This window comes from Bos indicus, chromosome 25 (assembly GCF_029378745.1).
Source record: "Bos indicus isolate NIAB-ARS_2022 breed Sahiwal x Tharparkar chromosome 25, NIAB-ARS_B.indTharparkar_mat_pri_1.0, whole genome shotgun sequence".
NCBI classification, from domain to species: domain Eukaryota; kingdom Metazoa; phylum Chordata; class Mammalia; order Artiodactyla; family Bovidae; genus Bos; species Bos indicus.
The window spans coordinates 10,498,166-10,519,014 of NC_091784.1; the positions used below are offsets into that span (position 1 = coordinate 10,498,166).

The 20,849-nt window shown below is 52.3% G+C and overlaps 2 protein-coding genes across 4 annotated transcripts in view; one reads left to right on the forward strand and one right to left on the reverse strand.

The window, feature by feature from the left end:
* The first annotated feature begins 1,651 nt into the window (after nucleotides 1-1,651).
* On the forward strand, nucleotides 1,652-20,138 carry NUBP1 (NUBP iron-sulfur cluster assembly factor 1, cytosolic). The gene is made up of 11 exons (XM_070779658.1): nucleotides 1,652-1,734; nucleotides 1,814-1,918; nucleotides 3,690-3,823; nucleotides 9,328-9,396; nucleotides 11,968-12,000; nucleotides 12,736-12,826; nucleotides 13,425-13,579; nucleotides 15,158-15,268; nucleotides 15,530-15,632; nucleotides 19,036-19,119; nucleotides 19,844-20,138. The coding sequence occupies exons 1-11, from the start codon at nucleotides 1,716-1,718 to the stop codon at nucleotides 19,900-19,902; spliced, it is 963 nt and encodes a 320-aa protein (XP_070635759.1). The 5' UTR covers nucleotides 1,652-1,715; the 3' UTR covers nucleotides 19,903-20,138.
* Nucleotides 20,019-20,849, reverse strand: part of TVP23A (trans-golgi network vesicle protein 23 homolog A) — a 43,912-nt gene continuing 43,081 nt past the window's right edge. For all 3 annotated transcript variants that reach the window (XM_070779659.1, XM_019988158.2, XM_019988159.2), the window contains one exon: nucleotides 20,019-20,258. In XM_070779659.1, coding sequence (XP_070635760.1) covers nucleotides 20,226-20,258 — 33 coding nt within the window. In that variant the 3' untranslated portion in view covers nucleotides 20,019-20,225. The remainder of the gene's footprint in view (nucleotides 20,259-20,849) is intronic.

The window sequence follows — 20,849 nt, forward strand, 5'->3', positions numbered from 1 at the left end:
CAGGGGAGACACCACGGATGTCTCCAACAGTGAGTACCAATGTTTACCCCCATCCCTGTGCCTGCCTGCCACTGCACCCATCAGGATGTGGTGTCTGATTCCCCACCTTGTGAACCTGGGCTGCCCTTGTGACTTGCCCTGACCAACAGAATGTGAGAGCATGAGCCTGTGCAAGATCCCAGCCTTGCCCAGTGGCCATGGAAAGGTGATCAGGCTGGACCACTGAGTGATGAGAGACCACGTGTGGAGAGGTGCCATGTGGTGGGAAATCCAGAGGGACATGAGAGAGTCTTGGATCTTCTAGTCAGCCCCTGCCTGAATGAAGCCACATGAGTGAGCCCAAATAAAATCAGAGGAGTCATGAGAAATAAGAAACCACTGTTGTCTTAACCGCTAGATATCTGAATAATTTGTTACGCAGCAATTGCTAACCGATACAAGGGAGACAGAAAGAACTAAATGAGGCTGGTGTTCAGGCTGATGGCTTGAGTGCTTCAGCAGGGGTAGCATCAGTCTCTGAGATGAGAGCTCCAGAGACAGGAACTAGTTTGAGAAAGCTGTGGACATGTTTGTCATGCTCACAGGACATCCATGCAGTAAAATCCAATAGGCATCGATTGAGATACATAGGTTTGAACTTAGTGAGAAATAGGAGCTGGAGACTGGGGAATGTTTCATATGGGATATCAGAAGATGTGGAAAGTTCCACTAAAAGTCGTCCAAGAAAAGAGTCTTGAGGAGTGCTCGTGCTAAGAAGTGGTTCTCAAACTTAAGTGGATGTCATTGCTATCTGGTGAGAATGTGAAGATGCAGATTCCCAGGCCCATCCCTCTAGTTGTTGATTAAGTAGGTCAGGGATGGGCCTGGGGAATCTGCTTTGCCACCTGGCTTCCAGCCTTCTGCTCCCAAACACAACAGATGGAAAATTCCATCCCAGCTGAGGCACAGGAGTTTGGCTGGGAGAGTAGGAGACCTGGAACAAAGCTGAGAGAAGCTTTGTTTGATTTTATTTTACTTCACCGTCACTCTTACAGCCTTGTGAGGAGGAGTTGGGAGGGGAATGTTAGAGAACAGTAGATGCTTTCCTCCCTGCCACTGGGCAAAGAATGAGGCTAAAACCACTGGGTGAAAGGTTGATTGAGAACAAGATATTCACGTGACTTCAACATGTCACCCACAAAGTCCGTATTAATTACAAATGGAAAATGGTACCATTCCCTGGTGTGTTTCTGTTTGAGCACTCAACATCTTTATTAAGTGATCAAGCCCTAATAACACCAATAATGGGACCAACTGGTATCATGCGCTTCCTGCTGTGCTACAACTTCAAGTGCATTCTGCTAAAAACTTTAACCTGAATTTAATCAAGGGGATTGGGGGAGCGAGGATGGCAGGCTCCTCCATAACTTGAAAATAAAAGTGTATATAAGCTAACAGCTTTGCGTCAATCTAATCTCTTGGGTATGAAAATGGCATTGATGTAGGGAAACCCCTTTGTTTCTAGTAGACACGCTGAAGTATTTATGATAGATAACCGAGGCTCAGTTTTAAAAGGAACAGAAAACTTCCCTAAGCACCTGCCACAGGGTTTGCGCGTGCGCAAAGTCCTCTTTCGGAGACTTATATCGCGCAGCTGGAGGGTCAGATTGAGCGCCACGAGACGGAAATATGCAACCGCGGTTTCCGGTGAACGCGTAAGCGTCCAGAGCAGCAGAATGGAGGAGGTGCCTCACGGTGAGCGCGCGGAGGGGGCTCGGGTAGGGGGAGCTGAAAGGAGAGGAGCCATTCTAACTGTGATCCTGTCTCCGCGCAGACTGTCCAGGGGCCGACAGTGCCCAGGCAGGTCGAGGGGCCTCATGTCAGGGGTGCCCCAACCAGCGGCTCTGCGCTTCTGGAGCTGGTGCTGCCGCGGACCCGGGTGAGAAAGGGGCAAGGCTTGAATGGGAAGTGAAAAGCGCGATTCCGGAAGAGGCGGGGCGTAGGTGGAGTGGGAGGGGTAGGGATGAGTGACAGGGTTGGGGCCCAGAGGGGGCGGGCGTGAGGAACGCCTGCAGATAAGGGGCGGGGCTTGAGGAATGAGTGACAGAAGCGGAGCCCGGAGGGGAAGAACGTGGGAAAAATCGGCGGGGTCGGGGCGGAGCCTGAATCCGTGACTGGCGTGGAGTCCATAGGGGTCTCGGGAGGGGCGGGGCAGGGGTGAAAGTGGGCAGGGTGAGGGGGTGGGACGAAAAGTTTGAGTGACAGCAAGTGGAATTGGTCGGAAGGAGGGCGGCACCAGCCTGAATAGGATATAAACTTTGAAGTCAGGGAGCCTGGGCTTAGATCCTAGCTCTGCCAGCTGGTTTTTTTTTTGGACAAAATTTCCTTTCTTTTTGAGGAGCTCTTCTCCCATGAATTCAACAGAAGTATGAATTAATCACTTGCAGGCACAGTGTTCTGTGCTGGGTACACAGCTGTGATTGAGACAGATGAGGTCATCTGTCTTATTTTTAAGCCTTAACCTCTCTGACCCTCCGTTTCCACAGCAAACTGGCGAAAAACAGTTACAATGTTTTAAGGCTTTAAACTAGGAGGAAATACTGAAGACATAGTATTATAAATGTGTAATAATGATGGTTATCGTGACAGGTACTAAGTGCCTGTAGTATTTGTCAGCATCTCACTCCCAGCCCTCCTGACATTCAGGGCTGGATGATTCTTTGTTGTGAGTGTGTCTCTGCCCTGAACATAGTAGGACATTTAGCAGCATTCCTGGCCTCTACCGGCTACATGTGGGCAGCACTCCTTCCCATGGCAACCAAAAATACCCCAAGACACTGCCAAATGCGTCCTGGTGGGGTTTGCCCCCAGGTTGGGAATCACTGCTGCATTCAGAGCTGTGTTCTGGACCTGGGAATATAGTATGAACACTGCTGAGTTCCCTGCTTCATGGGCTTTATATTCTAGTAGAGAAGGAAATGGCAACCCACTCCAGTGTTCTTGCCTGGAGAATCCCAGGGACGGGGGAGCCTGGTGGGCTGCTATCTCTGGGGTCACACAGAGTCGGACACGACTGAAGTGACTTAGCAGCAGCAGCAGCAGCAGAGGAGACAAATGAGTAAACCAAGAAGTAAGGAACTCTCAGATGTGCTAGTAGCCTTGTGGGTTTGTTTTGGGGGCTTTTTTGGATTTTTTGTAGCTCTTATTACTACCATTGGTGAGGTGCTGTTTCACTCACGATCCCTTGAAATAGTCGAGCACTTACCTCCTTCCAGCCCATCGGAAGAGCGACATTCCAAGAAAGACAAATATCATATGATATTGTTTATATGTAGAATCTAAAAGAGTGGTACAAATGAACTTATATACAAGACAGAAATAGTGTCACAGATGTAGAAAACAAACTTATGGTACTGGGGCGGGGCAGGGGGGTGATAAATTGGGAGATTGAGATTGACATATACACACCACTATATATAAAATAGGTAACTAATAAGGTCCTGCCGTATAGTACAGGAAACTGAGCAGTACTCTGTAATGACCTATATGGGAAAAGAATCTTAAAGAAAAGTAGATATATGTACAGATATAACTGACTCACTTTACCGCAGAAACTAACATAACATTGTAAATCAACTCTACTGCAGTAAAAACTTAAAAACTGAAAGACTGAGTCAGGAGTTTGGTCACCTGACTTGCTTTCTTTGCAGCCATAGAGGAAATCAAAGAAAAAATGAAGACCGTGAAACACAAGATCTTGGTGTTGTCTGGGAAAGGCGGCGTTGGGAAAAGCACATTTAGTGCCCACCTGGCCCACGGCCTAGCGGAGGATGAAAACACGCAGGTGGGACCTTGGGGAAAACTGGGAGAGGCTCCTTCCTTTCTCAGGGCTCATGATGGCTGGCAGGGGGCTGACTCTTAGCAACAGCTGAATTGGCCTCTTTGGAATTTATATCCCTGCAGAGGGAACAAGGAAATGCAAGGGAGTTGAGCAATGAAATGAATATTTCATTGGATTCTCTAGCCATGAACATGGATACCAGGTGTACATTTTTCTAGTCTTGCTGATTATTTATTATGTTCAGTTCAAGCTTCTTGCTCTTTATGGGTCTTTATGAAACCCCTTTTCTGTCTTTTCTAGCCAGGGGTCTGCCAACAAGAGCCTGTCTTCTTATGGCCTGTGAGCTTTGGTGGTTTTTACGTTTATAAATGGTTGTTTTTACAATGTTACATTAGAACCTACATATCATCCTGGATTTTGCCCACAAAGCCTAAAACACTTTCCATTTGGCCCTTGAAGAAAACATTTGCTGACCCCTGACCTAGGCCATTCACTCACACCCACGTACACAGGGGACAGGAAAATTCAGATTCCCCGGGGCTGCTCTCAGAATTTCAGCTTGAATAAGAGGTATGAGAGGGAGAGGAAGAGAAAATTTTTTACCAAAAAGGTCAACTGGAAATTTGCAGTCCCTGTGATATTAAAAAAAAAGAAAATACAGGTTATTCATTGGGCCTCATACAGTTTTGCTTTGATCATAGAACATGACCCCAGTATTCACTTTGATCACTTCAGGGCAAATAGATGGGGAAACAGTGTCAGACTTTATTTTTGGGGGCTCGAAAATCACTGCAGATGGTGACTGCAGCCATGAAATTAAAAGAAGCTTACTCCTTGGAAGGAAAGTTATGACCAACCTAGACTGCATATTAAAAAGCAGAGACATTACTTTGCCAACAGAGGTCCGTCTAGTCAAGGCTATGGTTTTTCCAGTGGTCATGTATGGATGTGAGAGTTGGACTGTGAAGAAAGCTGAGCACCGAAGAACTGATGCTTTTAAACTGTGGTGTTGGAGAAGACTCTTGAGAGTCCCTTGGACTGCAAGGAGATCCAACCAGTCCATTCTAAAGGAGATCAGTCCTGGGTGTTCATCGGAGGGACTGATGCTGAAGCTGAAGCTCCAATACTTTGGCCACCTCATGCGAAGAATTGACTCATTGGAAAAGACCCTGATGCTGGGAGGGATCGGGGCCAGGAGGAGAAGGGGATGACAGAGGATGAAATGCCTGGATGGCATCACCGACTGAATGGACATGAGTTTAAGGAAAACCCTGGAGTTGGTGATGGACAGGGAGGCCTGGCATGCTGTGAATCATGGGGTCGCAAAGAGTCGGACACGACTGAGCGACTGAACTGAACTGATGGTGTTATACCTGATGAAACCATGAATACTCTTTGTTTTTTTTTTTTAAACACAGAATGCATTCCACCTTTTTGGTTTTGCCAAAACTCTGCATAGATTGCCAACTGTTTTTCCACTAGAGGACTGTTTGGGGCCTTGCAGGGGTATTCGGTATAACATAGAAACAGTTTTATTATGTTCATGTTGAAAGCCGTTCCAGACCATTTTCAGTTCTTTCCACTGCCTTGGTGTGTGCCTTCTTGCATACACTGATGAGTTTTTGAAAATTAGTTTTCTCTTTTTGCATTTTGAATGTTGAAATTTACTTTATATGTATAAAGGCTAACTTTTCACACTTGTCTTATAACTGACTAATGGCTTTTCCCTTTTATGTGGCTTTTTTATTAAGATAGTACTAGCAGGGACTGTAGAGTACTTTTAATTTAATATTGACATTTCAAAACTGCGCTATATTGCCAGTTATTTTTTTAAAACTAAAAACTGGATAAATGCCAGTACTTTCTACTTGTGTGAGATAAACCATTCTATTCCAGTATGAAATAGCATCCTAAGTTCTTAATAAAATAACGGCTAAATTTCCTGCATGAAAAAAACCCAGTAAAGGCAGCTACCGTGGGCAGGGGAATGAAGCCCACCATTCCAGCCTGCCCTCAGTGTGTGTACACACACACAGATACACAAATGCACAATGACCTCTTAGACACCTCACCGAGGACTCCAGGAATATATATATTTTTAAAATCATGGGGTTAAAAAAGAGTTGACTTTGGAGGTCAGCAAACTTTTTATATAAAGCGCCAGATGGTAATTATTTTAGGTTTTGTAGGTTATACAGTTTCTGTAGCAACTCTCAGTTCTGCCCCTTTAACACAAAAGCAGCCTGTGACTGTGGCTGTGTTCTAATAAAACTTTGAATTTCATAATTTTCACATGTCATGAAATAAAAATATTCTTTTTATTTTTTTCCCCTACTCTAAAAACATAATAGCCATTCTTAGCTGTGGTCTGTACAAAAATAGGTGGCATTCTGGGTTTGGCCCCCGGGTTGCAGCTCGCCAGCCCCTGGTTTGGTGCTTTGGTTTGTAGCCCAGCTGCGCTGGTGCTGGCTGGAGAAGAACTTTGTTGCAGGAGGACTGAAATGCTGGGGAAGCCGTGGCCTTCTGGAGACCTTGCTGAGGTGGAACTAGGGGGTCTGGAAAGCTTGGTGTTTCTCTCATTGACTGTGGCTCTGAATTCCGCTTGTAACTCATTTCTCTTCTGATCGTTTTATGATGTGTGGAGCCACTCCCATTGGCCTGCCTGACGAATGTGGGCTTCTCTGAAGTCTGGTTTCTGTTACCTAAGGTGTGCTCGAGGGATCTGGTGAAAGGGAGAAGGGACTGCCTGGAGCCAGCTGGGCAGCAGGTTGGAGAAGGCGTCCTTTGGGCTCTGATGGCAGCTGGTGGAAGGTGGAGGGAGGAGGTATAGGCAGAGGCGCAGAGCCAGAACCGCCGGAGCAGACTGGACAGGCGGGCAGGGCAGGGCCGCTGCTGCTGCTGCTACAGTGGAGGAGCCGAGAATGGGGCTGGGCCAGCCCAGGAGGCTTTAACGCCCAAGGAGGACATTCCCGTGGGAAAGAGGCATGGTCTGAATGTTATTACACCAGCAGTCGAGTGTTGTCAGAAGGTGATGGTGAACCAGCAAGAAACATTGGTCTTGTCTCCATGAGGGGCCACAAGGTCACGGCTAGTGCGGTGGCTGAAACCAGTGGCAGGAAATGAGAGCAAAGCTGGGGAGATGGAGTAGCAGGGTGTCTAACTGCTGGAGAAGAGGGAGGGTCCGAAGTCTAGCTGAACCTGTGGGGCCAGAGTGGGGCGAGGTCTAGTGTGGTGGCCAAGAACACAGGCTCTAGAGTCGGTCTGCCCACCATCACCTCCCAGCACTGCCCACACCACTGCTGTAACCGTGGGCAGGTTATCAGACTCTCTGCCTCAGTGTTCTCATCTGTAAAATGGGACTCAGTCCTGAGTGAGGTGATACCTGTAGCTGTAAAATGCTTAACACGACACTAGATGCATAGGAAGTGCTCAGTCAGTGTCCCTGGTAGTCATCATCATTATTTCTTCATTCCACTCCCTGGAGTATGGAGGGGGTGAAGACCACCACGGGAATGAGTGCACGGGATATCTTTCCTGCATCTTTCACTCAAGATACCCCTTCTGTTGGGGGTGGAGGGGATGTATTAATAATTCCTTAAAAGGAAACGGGTTAAACTGTTCCCAAAAGAGAGTGAGACATTCTAGACCGAGAGGCTAGAAACTCAAGAGCCTTGACAGAAGTCTCCCATTAGGGCTGTAGGGATGGTGTAATTGCCCAGGTCCTCAGGCTCTGATGTAAAATCTCTGGACCATTAAACACACACCAGCCTGAAGCCTCAAGAATGGTCTTTAGGATGAGTTCTGTTGCATTCTTCTTGAGGTCCAGCAGAGGGCGCAGGAGGCAGATGGTGATCCAGTGTATGAACCCCTTTGCTGACCCCGGTGTGAGGTCATGTGAGGATCACAGGAGGCGATCATAAGGGATTGTTGAGAGAATGGAAGAGGGAAGCAAGAAACGAATTTGGGGCAAGTTAAAAAGTTACCCAGAGGTGCTGCACTTTGGATCTAAGACATAAGAGCTTTCAGGATGAATAGCTCTGCTCTTTAGAGAGTTTCTGAGAGCTGTGTCAGACCTTTTCACATATCACATGAGGAGAGCGGGGCATTTGGGGTGGAAAGAGTCCTCCTGGGCTGGACATGTCACTAGCAAAGAACTTCTGTGTGTTTCCTTATTCTTACTTTCTCCTTTAGAAGTTGAACCTATGCCACTGTTAACCTTCAGCATCACAGGAAAACAGGGCTTGATCAGAACTCAGCTGGAGGGTCCACTCCGGCCCTCCTAGCCAGGCCCCCGGATCCGTGGGAAGAACCCTGGTATTGGAGTCCAGAGACCTTGGTTTAAGTCCCAGCTCTCTTCCTTGCTTGTTGAACAAGTCTCTGGGCATCTCTGAACTGCAGTTTCTTCTTCGGGAAAGCAGAGTTATAATGATCACACACACACACACCCCAGACTGAGCTGCAGTTTCTTCTTTGGTAAAGCAGTTATAATGATCTCACACACACACACACACACACACACACACACACACACACACCCCAGGACACACACACACATACACACAACCGAGGACACACACACACACACACAAAACCCAGGACACACACACACGCCCCAGGATACACACACACACACAACCCAGGACACACACACACACACACAACCCAGGACACACACACACACACACGCCCCAGGATACACACACACACACACCCCCCAGGATACACACATACACACACCCCAGGATACACACACACACACAACCCAGGACACACACACACACAACCCAGGACACACACACACACACACGCCCCAGGATACACACACACACCCCCCCCAGGACACACACACACACGCCCCAGGATACACACACACACACCCCCCAGGATACACACACACACGCCCCAGGATACACACACACACACACCCCAGGATACACACACACACACACACCCCAGGATACACACACACACACACCCCAGGACACACACACACACGCCCCAGGATACACACACACACACCCCCCAGGATACACACACACACACGCCCCAGGATACACACATACACGCCCCAGGATACACACACACACACCCCCCAGGATACACATACACACACACCTCAGGACACACACACACGCACACACACACCACCGCCCCCCACAGGATGTGGTAAAGACCAGGTAAACAGCGGCTGGACCTGAATCTGCGAACAACCTGACATCCTGGTTCATAAGCTCACCTTGAAAATAGGCCATATTGAGGGTGGCAGGGGTTGGGGGGAGCATGGGGGTGTTGATGTACTTTGCACTTGCTGGGTGTCTTGACTGTGTCTCCAAGGCCCGGAAGTGAATGTTGTAACTCTGAGACTCCACTCAGTCCATGTTCCACCTGGTTTCTCTGTGTCTTCTCCCCTCCCTTCTTTTGCTCGAACCCCGTCCCCTCCCGATAGTGCACACCCAGAGGATTGGACCTGCGTTGCGTCACTGCCCTGATCTCTTCTTGTTCCCCAGGTTGCTCTTCTAGACATCGATATATGCGGGCCGTCAATTCCCAAGATCATGGGATTGGAAGGAGAACAGGTAAGAGCAAAATTTTAAAAACGCCGGGAAATATTTTCTTATAATGAACCTGAGCCCTGAGCTGTGCACCCTAAGCCAGGGGGTCAGCGGAGCACGTGCATTTTTACCTGGATGTGACCACATCAGGGAGGGTTCAGTCGAGGGTCTACTTTTAGCAACAGCTGTGAGTTTGGGGGTGTTTTGGGGGGGGCAAGCCATCTGAGAAGTGTTCATTTCGATGCCGTCTTAGAGGGGAAGGGAAAGAGCAAGTCAAATGCAGAAGTCAGACACGAAAACTTGGTCCTGGCTGGGAAAGCTTGAGCAGGGCTGGCGAGGGCTCCGTAGGCTGGAAGCAAGGGAATCTTTCTGCCCCTGTGGTCACTGGGGAAGTGAGGGGAAGTGAGACTGCGAGGCAGGCGGGTGACGTGGGATTGGGGGACGGGGGGCAGCCGAACTAGGTGCCACCGCCTCCTCCCAACCTGGTGCACAGAGCCAGCCAGGAAGGGGCTCCCCAGGGGGTTGCGTTTTGAAGCCAGCCTGGAGGACCAGCCTTGTCCGGGGCTGTCGGGATGGGTTCGTTCTTTACGAAGCACTGGGTGCTGCCGTTCAGAGGTGAACGAGGCAGATAAAGACCCTGCCCTCATGGGAAGGATGGGTGACAATAGGAATCTACGTGAAGCGAGGGGATGGGACAGATGGCAGGGAGGGGGCCCGGGGAGCTGCTCTCTGGGAGGAGGTGGTCAAGGGCACCCTGCTCAGAGAGCCAGGAGGAAGGCATGCTGGGCTGGGGGACTGTCCTCGTACCCAGTAGCCTGTGGGGCCAGGCAGAGTGGCCCTCAGGGTGGCAGAGAGTAGCCCAGGCGGACGGGGCCAGCCCCTGGGGACTCTGCTCAGGGCTTGGCACTTGCTTCCCATGTGCTGAGAGGCGCTGATGCCATGTGGGGTCAAGGCAGAGCAGCGGGACCATGGCTCTGACTGCGTACCCGCGGGCAGCAGGCTCTGGAGCGTGGGTCTCCCTTCATCGTCAGTCACACACACGTGCTACCCACTGAGCCGGCGCACAAGTCGTTTATAAAAACTGAACATTGTAAATGGTGAGAAATTCCACCCTTTTCTTCTCCTGTGCTGTTGGATCATTGGGTTTACCCCCTCTTTCAAGACCAGTGACTTACAGAATGATTATTAATAGGAATTAATGGGTTGTTTTTTTTTGAAGTATGACTTCGAAGCCAGTGACAAAGAGTCACATATTACCTGAATTGCATTTCTGTCAAATGTTGTGGACAGGCACCTCTGTAGACACAGTAGATCCATGGTGACCTAGGAGTGGGGGGAAGCGTGGTGGTTGGGGGTGACACTTGAGGGGTGCAGGGTATCTTCTTAGAGTAAACAGAATGTTCTGACGTTGATTGTGGTGATGGATGTGCAATTCTGTGACTATTCCTGAAGCCATTTAAGTGTACACTTTAACTGGGTGAACTGTGTGGTATGTGAATTATATCTGAGTCAACTGTTTACAAAAGTAAGATGTCATCAGGAAAAATGGGCCTTCTCTTTTGGCTCCAGCGTTGCCTGAAACAAATTCTAAGACTGATGTGCAGTTAGAAATTGCGTAAGTTCCAGTTTCATAGAGAAGCGTCGGAGTGGACCTCAACCCTGGCAATTTGTTGTTGCTTAGTCGCTAAGTCGTATCCAACTGTTCTTTGACCCCAGGGACTAAGGCCTGCCAGGTTTCTCTGTCCGTAGGATTCTCCAGGCAAGAATACTGGAGTGGGTTGCTATTTTCTTCTCCAGGGGATCTTCCCAACCCAGGGATGGAAGCTGAGTCTCTTGCCTTGGCAGGTGGATTCTTTACCACTCAACAACCAGGGAAGCCCTCACCCTGGCAGTTAGTGACACCTAACTGGAAAGCATCTGGGTCTTGAAATAGCCCCAGCTTCCCACCGACACCCCTTTTCCAGGCCTTGTCCCCTGGGGCAGCAGCTCAGACCACCAGCGGGAGGGTTCCGTGACCGCTGCGTCACTCAGGGGCGTCCCTCCACTCAGTTACCTGCATCTTCGCAGCAACCCCCAACCGGTTTCTGTCATGCTTTTAAAATCCCCCAGATCATACTGGACTCTGATGAACGTCGGTTCCCTGACGCGATATTTAAGCAGAGGGGAAAGCGTATGCACCCTATCATCTGTATCTCTGGCTTCCCAGGTGGTACTAGTGGTAAAGAACCCGCCTGCCAATGCAGGAGACACAAGAGACACAGGTTCCATCCCTGGGTTGGGAAGGTCCCCTGGAGGAGGGCACAGCAACCCACCCACTGCAGTATTCTTGCCTGGAAAATCCCATGGACAGAGGAGCCTGGTGGGCTGCAGCCCATAGGGTTGCGAAGAGTTGGACACGACTGAGCAACTGAGCATGCACCTGTATCGCCTAACCCTGACCCTCTGGTGTTCACTCCCTGTTAAGAATTCAGTGGCAGCCTTTAAGACAACGAATCGTAATTTATAAAACTGCCCTCTGACTGCATAAACTTTGCGTGTAAAGCATGACCGGGGTGTGTAATTTCTCACAAATGAGACAGGCTCCTGTTCCCGCAGGTTCACCAGAGCGGCTCGGGCTGGTCTCCAGTGGTGAGTGCCCACCCCAGGCCTTCCCTTCAGGGTTGTGTATACATAAGGGATAGTGGTGGGCAGTCAATCGGTGGCTATTTCTCAGTCAACGGGTAGTCACTGAGGCACTTTCCTGGGCCTGGGGGATCCAGTTACGACCAGAGATTGGCTCAGAGTAGCTCTTTCCAGTTTGTGGGCCAAACAGTTGCCACCATTGTAGATGGAAAGTAGTGATATGCAAATGAATGACTGTGGCCCTTTTCCAATAAAACTTTATGTATGAAACCAGAAGCGGGGCCAGCCAGATTAAAACAGCATGTTTGCTGTTGTTTAGTCGCTCTGTCATGCCCGCCTCTTTGCGACCTCATGGACTACAGCACACCAGGCTTCCCTGTCCTTCACTGTCTCCCAAGTTTGCTCAAGCTCATGTCCACTGAGTCATGATGCATCCAGCCATCTCATCCTCTGTGACCTCCTTCAGAGGAGACAGTATTTGTTTATTTCAGCTGAGTTCATTGTCATTGCCACCTAGGGCCGTATGGTGATTCTTTCAATCCCCCCAAATATGGTAACCTTTTTTTTTAATGATTTTTTTGGGGGTGGGAGAGATTTAAGGATTCAAAAAGTGAATATATACTCACATCACATAGTAACTTTGCCCCCTCAATTTCTTCCGCCCGCGCTCAGACACAAGACATAGGGAAGTGCCTGGCACTGTGGTTTGAAGTAAAATGTCTCTTGCATCATCCTTTCCAGTTCCTGGAAGACAACTTGGGGGTGATGTCGGTGGGTTTCTTACTCAGCAGCCCCGACGATGCTGTCATCTGGAGGGGACCAAAGAAAAATGGTTTGTCACTCTGCTTTCTGTCTCTCATCACGTCCTTCCAGGGGCAGAAGCAAATCCCATCCCATCAGGATGGCCTGTGTCCCTGGTGGCCTCTTTCTTCACTGGTTGAAGAGAGCCCATAGAAATTCCAATTTTATGTAATAAATGTAATGTTACAAATTTTCATGTCTCTGATGGGTTTTTCTCTCCTGAAAACCCACCTAATCCTGAAATGATCCCTCTGGTGGTTTGTGCTCTTGTCAGAGAGAAGAGGATATGGGGTGAAGTCAGTATCAGTTTGATAGGGTGTCCAGGCTGCAGGTACGGAAGTGCCAACCTGGGCAAGGCTCCTCAGCCTCTGTGCTGTGATGTTCCGAGCCAGACAATCCCTTGTTGGGGAAGTTGGGGGTGGACGGTCCTCCACATCACAGGGTGTTAGCAGTTCCCTGGCCACCCTGGAGGCGAGTAGAGGACCCTCCCTAGTTTTGGACAAGCCCCCAGGCACTGCCAGACCCCACCGACGGAGCGCATAGACGAGCTGTGCGTAAGGGTCAGGAGCTGTGCTTTTGTAGGGTCAGAGGACAGGAGCCAGTGTGCATCACCGTGGCCTCCCCCACAGGCATGATCAAGCAGTTCCTCCGCGATGTGGACTGGGGCGAGGTGGACTACCTCATCGTGGACACCCCGCCCGGGACTTCAGACGAACACCTCTCAGTGGTGCAGTACCTGGCCGCGGCGCACATCGACGGGGCGGTTATTATCACCACGCCGCAGGTGAGCAAGGGCCAGGCGGAGCGGGGTCCACATTGCAGCGCACTGAGGGGGCTCTTTTCTCCCACTGCCCAAGGCCCTGGGCTCCCCAACACCCTGGCTGGGATCCGCAGAAACCTTATGTTTGTCTTCAGTTCAGCCGTTGTCGGTGGACAGGGAGGCATGAGGTGGCTGGGTTGGGGGCTGGCTAGAGCAGGGGTGGAGGGGGGCCTGGCCCGAGGATGGCGGTGGAGAGAAGACGGATGCTTCAGTAGAAATGTTTCCTGATGGATATTTAACAGAGCTGGGCGACCAGCCCTGCACTTTTAGACCCTTAGACGAGCCGTGCTCTCGGGAGCAAGTCCCAAAGAAGTGACCTCAGGGACAGTGGAACTGGGACGTCCACCCCGATGGCAGGTGCTGACACCAGGCAAGGCTTCCCGTGTGGGGACTGTGTGCTTTCTGTGAGCCTAAAACCACTCTAAAAATGGTCAAAAGCAACAGCAGCAATCGAGTTGACACAAGAGTGGCCTCACCAATACCACATTTACTGTGAAAGGAAGCAGAGCCCCCTTAGGTTCAGGAGGAGGGCAGTGGCCGTTCCGGAAGCGGCGAGGATGCGCCGTGTGTGCTTCTGGGTCTGTCACTTCTCCAGAAAACAGGACTTCACGCTGGGCACACCCACTCCCTCGGAGCCTTGCACATGCAGCAGCTGGCTTTCTCTGGGGGTCATTTTTGAGGAAGCAGGGCTTTTAGAGGACACTAGGGAGAGAACCAGAGGCACCCTACGGAGATGCTTAGTACCAGCGGGTTTACTTTCTAGCCAAGCCCTTTTGTCTGCACCCCAGCCTCCAAGGGCTCAAGAGGCAAACGTGGGCCTCAGGAGAACAGACTCAAAGCCTGGGTCCACTGGGGGCCCACGACTGTTAGAGCTGTGCTTGATAGCACACAACACTTGGACATGTGTCTGCAATAAAATTACAGATGGATTGGGGAGGGTACTAAGCTCTGATTACCCACGCTCCTCTCGCTGTAAGGCACATAGGGTCCAGAAGTGAATTCGCAGGGCTCCAAACCGGGTAATATTCCTTATTTTCTTTTGGTCCATAAAGTTGTGGTCATGATAACCAAGGTCAGAGGTTAGCAGACTTTTTCTGTTAAGGGCCAGAGGGGAACTATTTCAGGCTTTGCGGATCACAGGGTCTCTGTCCCAGCTCCCCAGTGGTACCATTATGGGATGAAAGTGGCCAGAGGTAATGTGGTGGTCAGGCTGTGCTCCAGAAGAACTCAATCTACGAAAACAGGGCAGCCAGGCAAGCCTGCAGGCTGCCCCCGCCCTGGGCTAAAACAGGGCTCACACATGGTTGCATGAAACACTCATGGAACGGTTGTTGTTCAGTCGCTAAGTCGTGTCTGACTCTCTGCAATTCTGCATTGGCAGGCAGGTTCTTTACCATTGAGCCACCAGGGAAGCCCTTACATACAGAGTCTCTAAAGCTTCACGACAGTGACGCCGTGGCCCTGCAGCCGTCCCTCCACCACGCAATCGTTCCCTCTTTGTGCCCAGACTCTGAAATAACCAGTCTTCTGGAACCTTAACAGGAAGTGTCACTCCAGGATGTCCGGAAAGAGATCAGCTTCTGCCACAAGGTGAAGCTGCCCATCATTGGGGTGGTGGAGAACATGAGCGGCTTCATCTGCCCCAAATGCCAGGTGAGAGCACATTCCCCCCAGGTCCCGGCCTCCACGCTTGGGGAGATGGTGGGGTCAGGTGTCTGGGAAACCATTTCTGCTTTCCCCATCATTTGGGAACTGGAATAGTTTAAAAAAAAAAACCCTCTGTTGCCGGTTTAATGGAAATTCTTTTCACACTCAGAAGAGCCTTTTTTTATTTAAAGTTTGTTTAAAGTGTGGTCTATTCATACAATTCTGACACAAACTCAGGATTCCTCCCCCTTTCACATTGCCTTTCAGAAAGAGTCTCAGATATTCCCACCAACAACAGGGGGTGCGGAGGCCATGTGCCAGGACCTGAAGATCCCGCTGCTTGGCAAAGTGCCTCTGGATCCACGCATAGGTGGGTGCGTCCCTCCCGCATGGGGCCCGTGCGCCCTCCAGCTGAGAGCAGCAGGGAAACACGTGGGCATGTGGTGAGGGAGCAGGAGGGCCTCGGGGAGGCGGGAAGGGCCCGCAAGGGTGGAGGAGAGACTGGTCATGGAGGCACCTGGTGCAGGGGGCGGGAGGAGAGGAAGTCAGCATGGAGAGGGGCCAGGCGGGGGTGACCGGGGGGAGGAGGCGAGGGCATGTATTCGAGTCCTGTTTCACACAGGAATTAGGTCCTGACGTGAAAGTCATCGACAGAATTAGCCTTGAGAACCATGAGGAAGGGCAACCAACCTTGACCTGTCTGCAGGGAAGCCCGGCACAGCCCTCTTGATGCCCGGATGGGTGAGCAGGAGGGCACGTTGCTGGCCTGCCTTCAAGGGTTGTGCACCTCTCTGGGTACCAGAGTCCTTGGGGCCCCCATCTCCACACCACACTCACTCCAGGGCATCAGCTTGCTGCGTGGAGTTGGGGACAGCCACCCCCTCTTTCAGTGACACCCACCACCGAATTTCTTTCCCCACCATAACAGAGTCGGGCTTGCTGAAGTTAGATGTGTCTGTAATGAGGAAGTGGGGCAGTGAGGTTTTGCAGATGAGGCCTAAGGGGGCAAGGGAGACTGTCGGGGAGTTGGTGTGGACGGCTCTGCAGCCAAGCCTCACGGTTTGGACCCCAGCTGTCAGGAAATGAGACCGGGGAGGGGGTTGCTGTGTGTGTTTAGAGGCTGAGGCCGTGGGCCACTTGCACTGGTTGGGAGATGGTTAGGGCCGGACCGAGCCGGGCATCAGCGTGGAGAGGAAGGGACACAGAGAGGGGAAGCAACAGACTGGGGCAGGTGGGGAGGAGGAGGTGTCCCTGACGTCCATGCTGCCCAGCATGACCCCCCTGGGGAGCTGGGGATGCCACCCAGGGCCAGTGAGCATGGGAGAGTCGGCTCCCTGCTGGCACTGTGTGGAACGGGCAGAGCCTTAGCATGTCAGCTGGTGAGAGGTCAGGAGCAGAGGGGGCCATGTCCATGATGGGGGGACGGCCTAGAGGGGGCCGAGAGCACAGTGTGGAGGAGGCCTGCCCCGAGGAGGGGGCCGTGAAGACCCAGAGCGCCTGGGAGCCCAGCAGGGGGGGCTTCTGGAGCCTCCTCGATGGTGCCCACATCCAGCAGCACCTGTGGTACCTGGTTCCCCCCGGGAAACAACTCTGGCTGCTTTTCCAGCCTTCCCGAGTGTTGTCTTTGCATTGACCAGCGTGTCCCTTGGGGTCGTAGGAGCAGGTACCGCCCCTGGAGGCAGGCTGGCCATGCGAGCGTGCAGGGCTGGGTGGGCAGCGGGCCTGAGTGCTCACTCCCGCCAGCTGCAGGCTGTGGCGGCCTCAGTCCTCAGAGGCACTGGTAGGAGAGGTGGCTGGACGGCGGCCTCGGGGCTCAGTGCTGAGCTGCAAGGACACGGTGCCATCCAGTGGGACACTCCCGTGTGACAGGGCGCACCTCCCCAAACCTCGCCTCCAGTTGAAACCGCACAGCCGGGGGCAGCGAGCGTGGGAAGGGATGGGGGTGAACACTGCCATGGGCTGCGGCAAGGCAGACAGGGCCCAGTGAGGCTGCCAAGGCCCCCAGAACCGCTTTGTTCAGTGAGGGAGCCGCCCCATCACCAGGGAGACTGGAGGCCATGCGCAGCCCCTGTGCAAACATGCAGCGAGGGAGCTGCCAGGCTTTGGTGTCGGGATCCCAGCCCCCTGGGCCCTCGCCCCAGGCCTGGACCCCCTACCCCCATCGCCCCTCCACTGGCTCTGGGCTCGGGCAGGTCCTTGCGGGGCTCTGAGCCTCAGGCTCACGTGTTAGGTGGGGATGTGATGGAGCCACCGTGGGGGCTGCACGGGTGGATGGCGTACACGAGGGGGGTGGTCTTGGACAGGGCAGGGAGACGGTAGGTTTGTGGTGGTGGGGAGCCAACCAGAGCAAGGTGTGAGGGTTTGGGCAGGTCTCCTGGGGAGGGGAGGACGAGGAGTGAGAGGACACTGGGTGAACATCAGGAGGAAGTGGCCCCACGAGCCTTCTGTGGGACCCGTGACCTCCCAGACCTGGTCTGCGAGCAGGAACTCGGAGGCTTCCCTAGCTGCTTCTACCCGCAGTGTCCAGGCCAGTGCATGGGGCCCCTCTCAGCACCCCCAAACCCTCGGGTGTCCCTGTCCTACCCAGCAACGCGCTGGGGAGACAGTTGATCTGCAGTTGGCCTGGCCAGGGTCCCCCCAGAGGCTGGGGAGCAGCGGTGGGTTGTGGGACCACTGATCCAGCTTCTCTAGCAGGGACGGGGGCTGGGGGGGTGGGGGCAGGGTCTACTCAGGACCAGACAGGAGAGGAGCTCCCCCCGGCCCAGGACCCCCCATGCCCACCTGGATGGGTTGATGCCAAGGTGCAGTGACCTTCAAGATACAGTTACAGAGGGAGAAAGCAATGAGTGGAATATGTGCATCCTCCCAAGCATTTTTTAAAAAAATACTTGAGTATGTATATGTATGCATACGCCACACTTACTTATTTCTAGAAAGACAGCTGACACCCCAGTAGCTTCCCTTGAACTCATTCTTCACGGTGTAACCTTCTGTCCTCCATACTCTTTCACTCTGAGTCTTCATTATCTTCTTACTGGAGAATGAATCGATCTTTTTTAAATGCAGGTTCCCGGGCCCACCCAGGAGCTGCTAAATCTGTTCTTTATGGGGCCCTGGAACCTGCATTTGCCACACTTCACCCAGAGGGTTCTCAGGCGCGCGCGCGCGCACACACACACACACACACACACACACACACACACCAGCATTGCCCAGGCACAGGTCAGAGCCATGAGGCAACGCCAGCCCACACACACCCACACCCCCCCCCCAACACACACACACACACACACCAGCATTGCCCAGGCACAGGTCAGAGCCATGAGGCAACGCCAGCCCACACACATCCACACACACACACACTCACACCCACACACCCACACACCCACACCCCCACATACACCCACACACCCACACACCCACACACACACACCAGCATTGCCCAGGCACAGGTCAGAGCCATGAGGCAACGTCAGCCCACACACCCACACCCACACCCACACCCACACACACACCCACACACACCCCCACACACCCACACACACACACACCAGCATTGCCCAGGCACAGGTCAGAGCCATGAGGCAACGCCAGCCAGACTCGCTGCTGGGTGGAGGGGAGGCAGGCGAGGTCCCAGAGACCCCGACGTTCTGTCTCAGCTTTGATCTTCATTACGAGAGAGGTGGGCCCGAGATCTTCGGTGTCACAGGCACAGGTTCAGGTCACCACTGTGTTCTCTTTGTGGGTTTTAATTTTTCCTTTGTTTCTTTAAGGTAAGAGCTGCGACAAAGGACAGTCTTTTTTGGTAGAAGCACCAGATTCACCAGCCACTGTCGCCTACAGAAGTATAATTCAGAGTAAGTGCTTAAGGGGACCTGTGAATCCAGAGGGCCACGGGGCCAGGAAGGGACGCACGTGAGCAGAGTGGGCTTGGGAGTGAGAAGATCCCATTCAGGGTCATGAATGGCCATGCCGCCTCCATGGGGACATGGGGGTGGAGGGGTCTGGGATGACCCCCTCAGCCCAGGAAGCCAGGAGTCTGGGAAGATCTTCCAGTCCATCAGTGTTATGAACTAAGTCATAGCTTAAAAGCACGGTGAGGGTGAAGTTTACAGTATAGGAAATATTAATGTTACTCCTCAGTAAAACTGTAAAAAGAATTTAAGAAGGGGGAAAAAAAAGCACAGTGAGCCAAACCAGACCCAGATGCAGGCCTGATTCAGTCAGTGGGCAGCTGTCAGAGGCCTTGAAGTTGAGGCAGATGTGTTGGTAGTTAAAGCTCCAGGCTTGTGGCTGAGCCCTGCCGGCCTAGTGAAATGCTGTCCAGTGTAAGCAGCAGCATTTCCGGGATCCTCATTCTGGAGAACGGGCCGACAGGAGGCCTCCAGCCATGGCTGTAACCACGGACGGGCAGCCAGCGTACTGGGCTCACTTGCAGAGATTCAGGGCATCAGCTGAGATGGGACTCTGGGGTGAATTAAGCCACCTGGGACTCCGCCCCATTCAGACGCGGGCTCGCCAGCACAGGGCAGGGCCACCGAAAGCCCCCAGTGCTTCTGCGCCTGCCGTCCTGTTTTCCAGGAATCCAGGAGTTCTGTAGTCAGCGTCTGCCAGAAGGAGAGAACCTCGTCGGCTCCTGAGACAGGAGGCTGTGAAAGAACGGAAGCAGCACGACCCATCCCGTCACGCCTGGCCAGCGTGGGGACAGCGCTTGGGTCACAGGCAGAAAGGGACCAGCCCCGGGCGTGGCATGACATCACTTTTTCAGAGACACTTTAATCATCTAGCATTTGTACACCTTCCCTTTAGAACGTATGTAAAGGGCATTCTTTACAGATGCGTCATTTGAAAAATAAAAACAGCTCCTCAAACTCTGCCCCGAGGCCTGCTTCTCGTGAAACCCAGCAGCTCGTGGGTCATGGAATTCTCTTCTCTGTCGGAAGCTGTCCCGTCACAGAACATCTCACTTGCGCCTTTGCTGCCTCGGAAAATAAGCCTGAAAAAGAACCAAAGGGATAAAGGGAGGAATGTGTGGTTTCGCTGCAGCGTCGTTCTTGTGGTTTAATCACTAAGTCATGTCCAAGTCTTTGCAGCCCCCATGGGCTGTAGCCCCACCAGGCTCCTCTGTCCATGGAATGCTCCAGGCAAGAAGACTGGAGTGGGTTGCCATTTCCTACTCCAGGGAATCTTCCCAACCCAGGGGTCAAACCTGAGTCTCCTGCATTGGCAGGCGGATTCTTTACCACTGAGAGTGTAGCGCAGACCCTACGCTTTTCTCAGAGGAAAAATTCAAATAGCGACAGAGCCTCCCACTGGGGCTTGGGCCGAGCTCAGTGCACAGGATGCAGCCGCACAGTCAAAAACCCGTGAATCACCCGCATGAACAGAACTGGGGGTCAGTGCAGACACCCCATACAGGAATTATGTGCTTACTGTATCTGGCAGTGGGCTTCCCTGGTGGCTCAGCTGGTAAAGAATCCCCCTGCAATGCAGGAGACCCAGGATTGAGCCCTGGGTCAGGAAGATCCCTGGAGGAGGGCATAGCAACCCACTCCAGTATTCTTGCCTGGAGAATCCTCATGGACAG

Excerpts from the sequence above, each read along its gene's own strand:
- NUBP1 (XM_070779658.1), top strand. Across the intron at positions 9,397-11,967 it reads TGGGATTGGAAGGAGAACAG|GTTCACCAGAGCGGCTCGGG; the intron begins GTAAGAGCAAAA and ends CTGTTCCCGCAG. Across the intron at positions 15,633-19,035 it reads GCCTCTGGATCCACGCATAG|GTAAGAGCTGCGACAAAGGA; the intron begins GTGGGTGCGTCC and ends TGTTTCTTTAAG.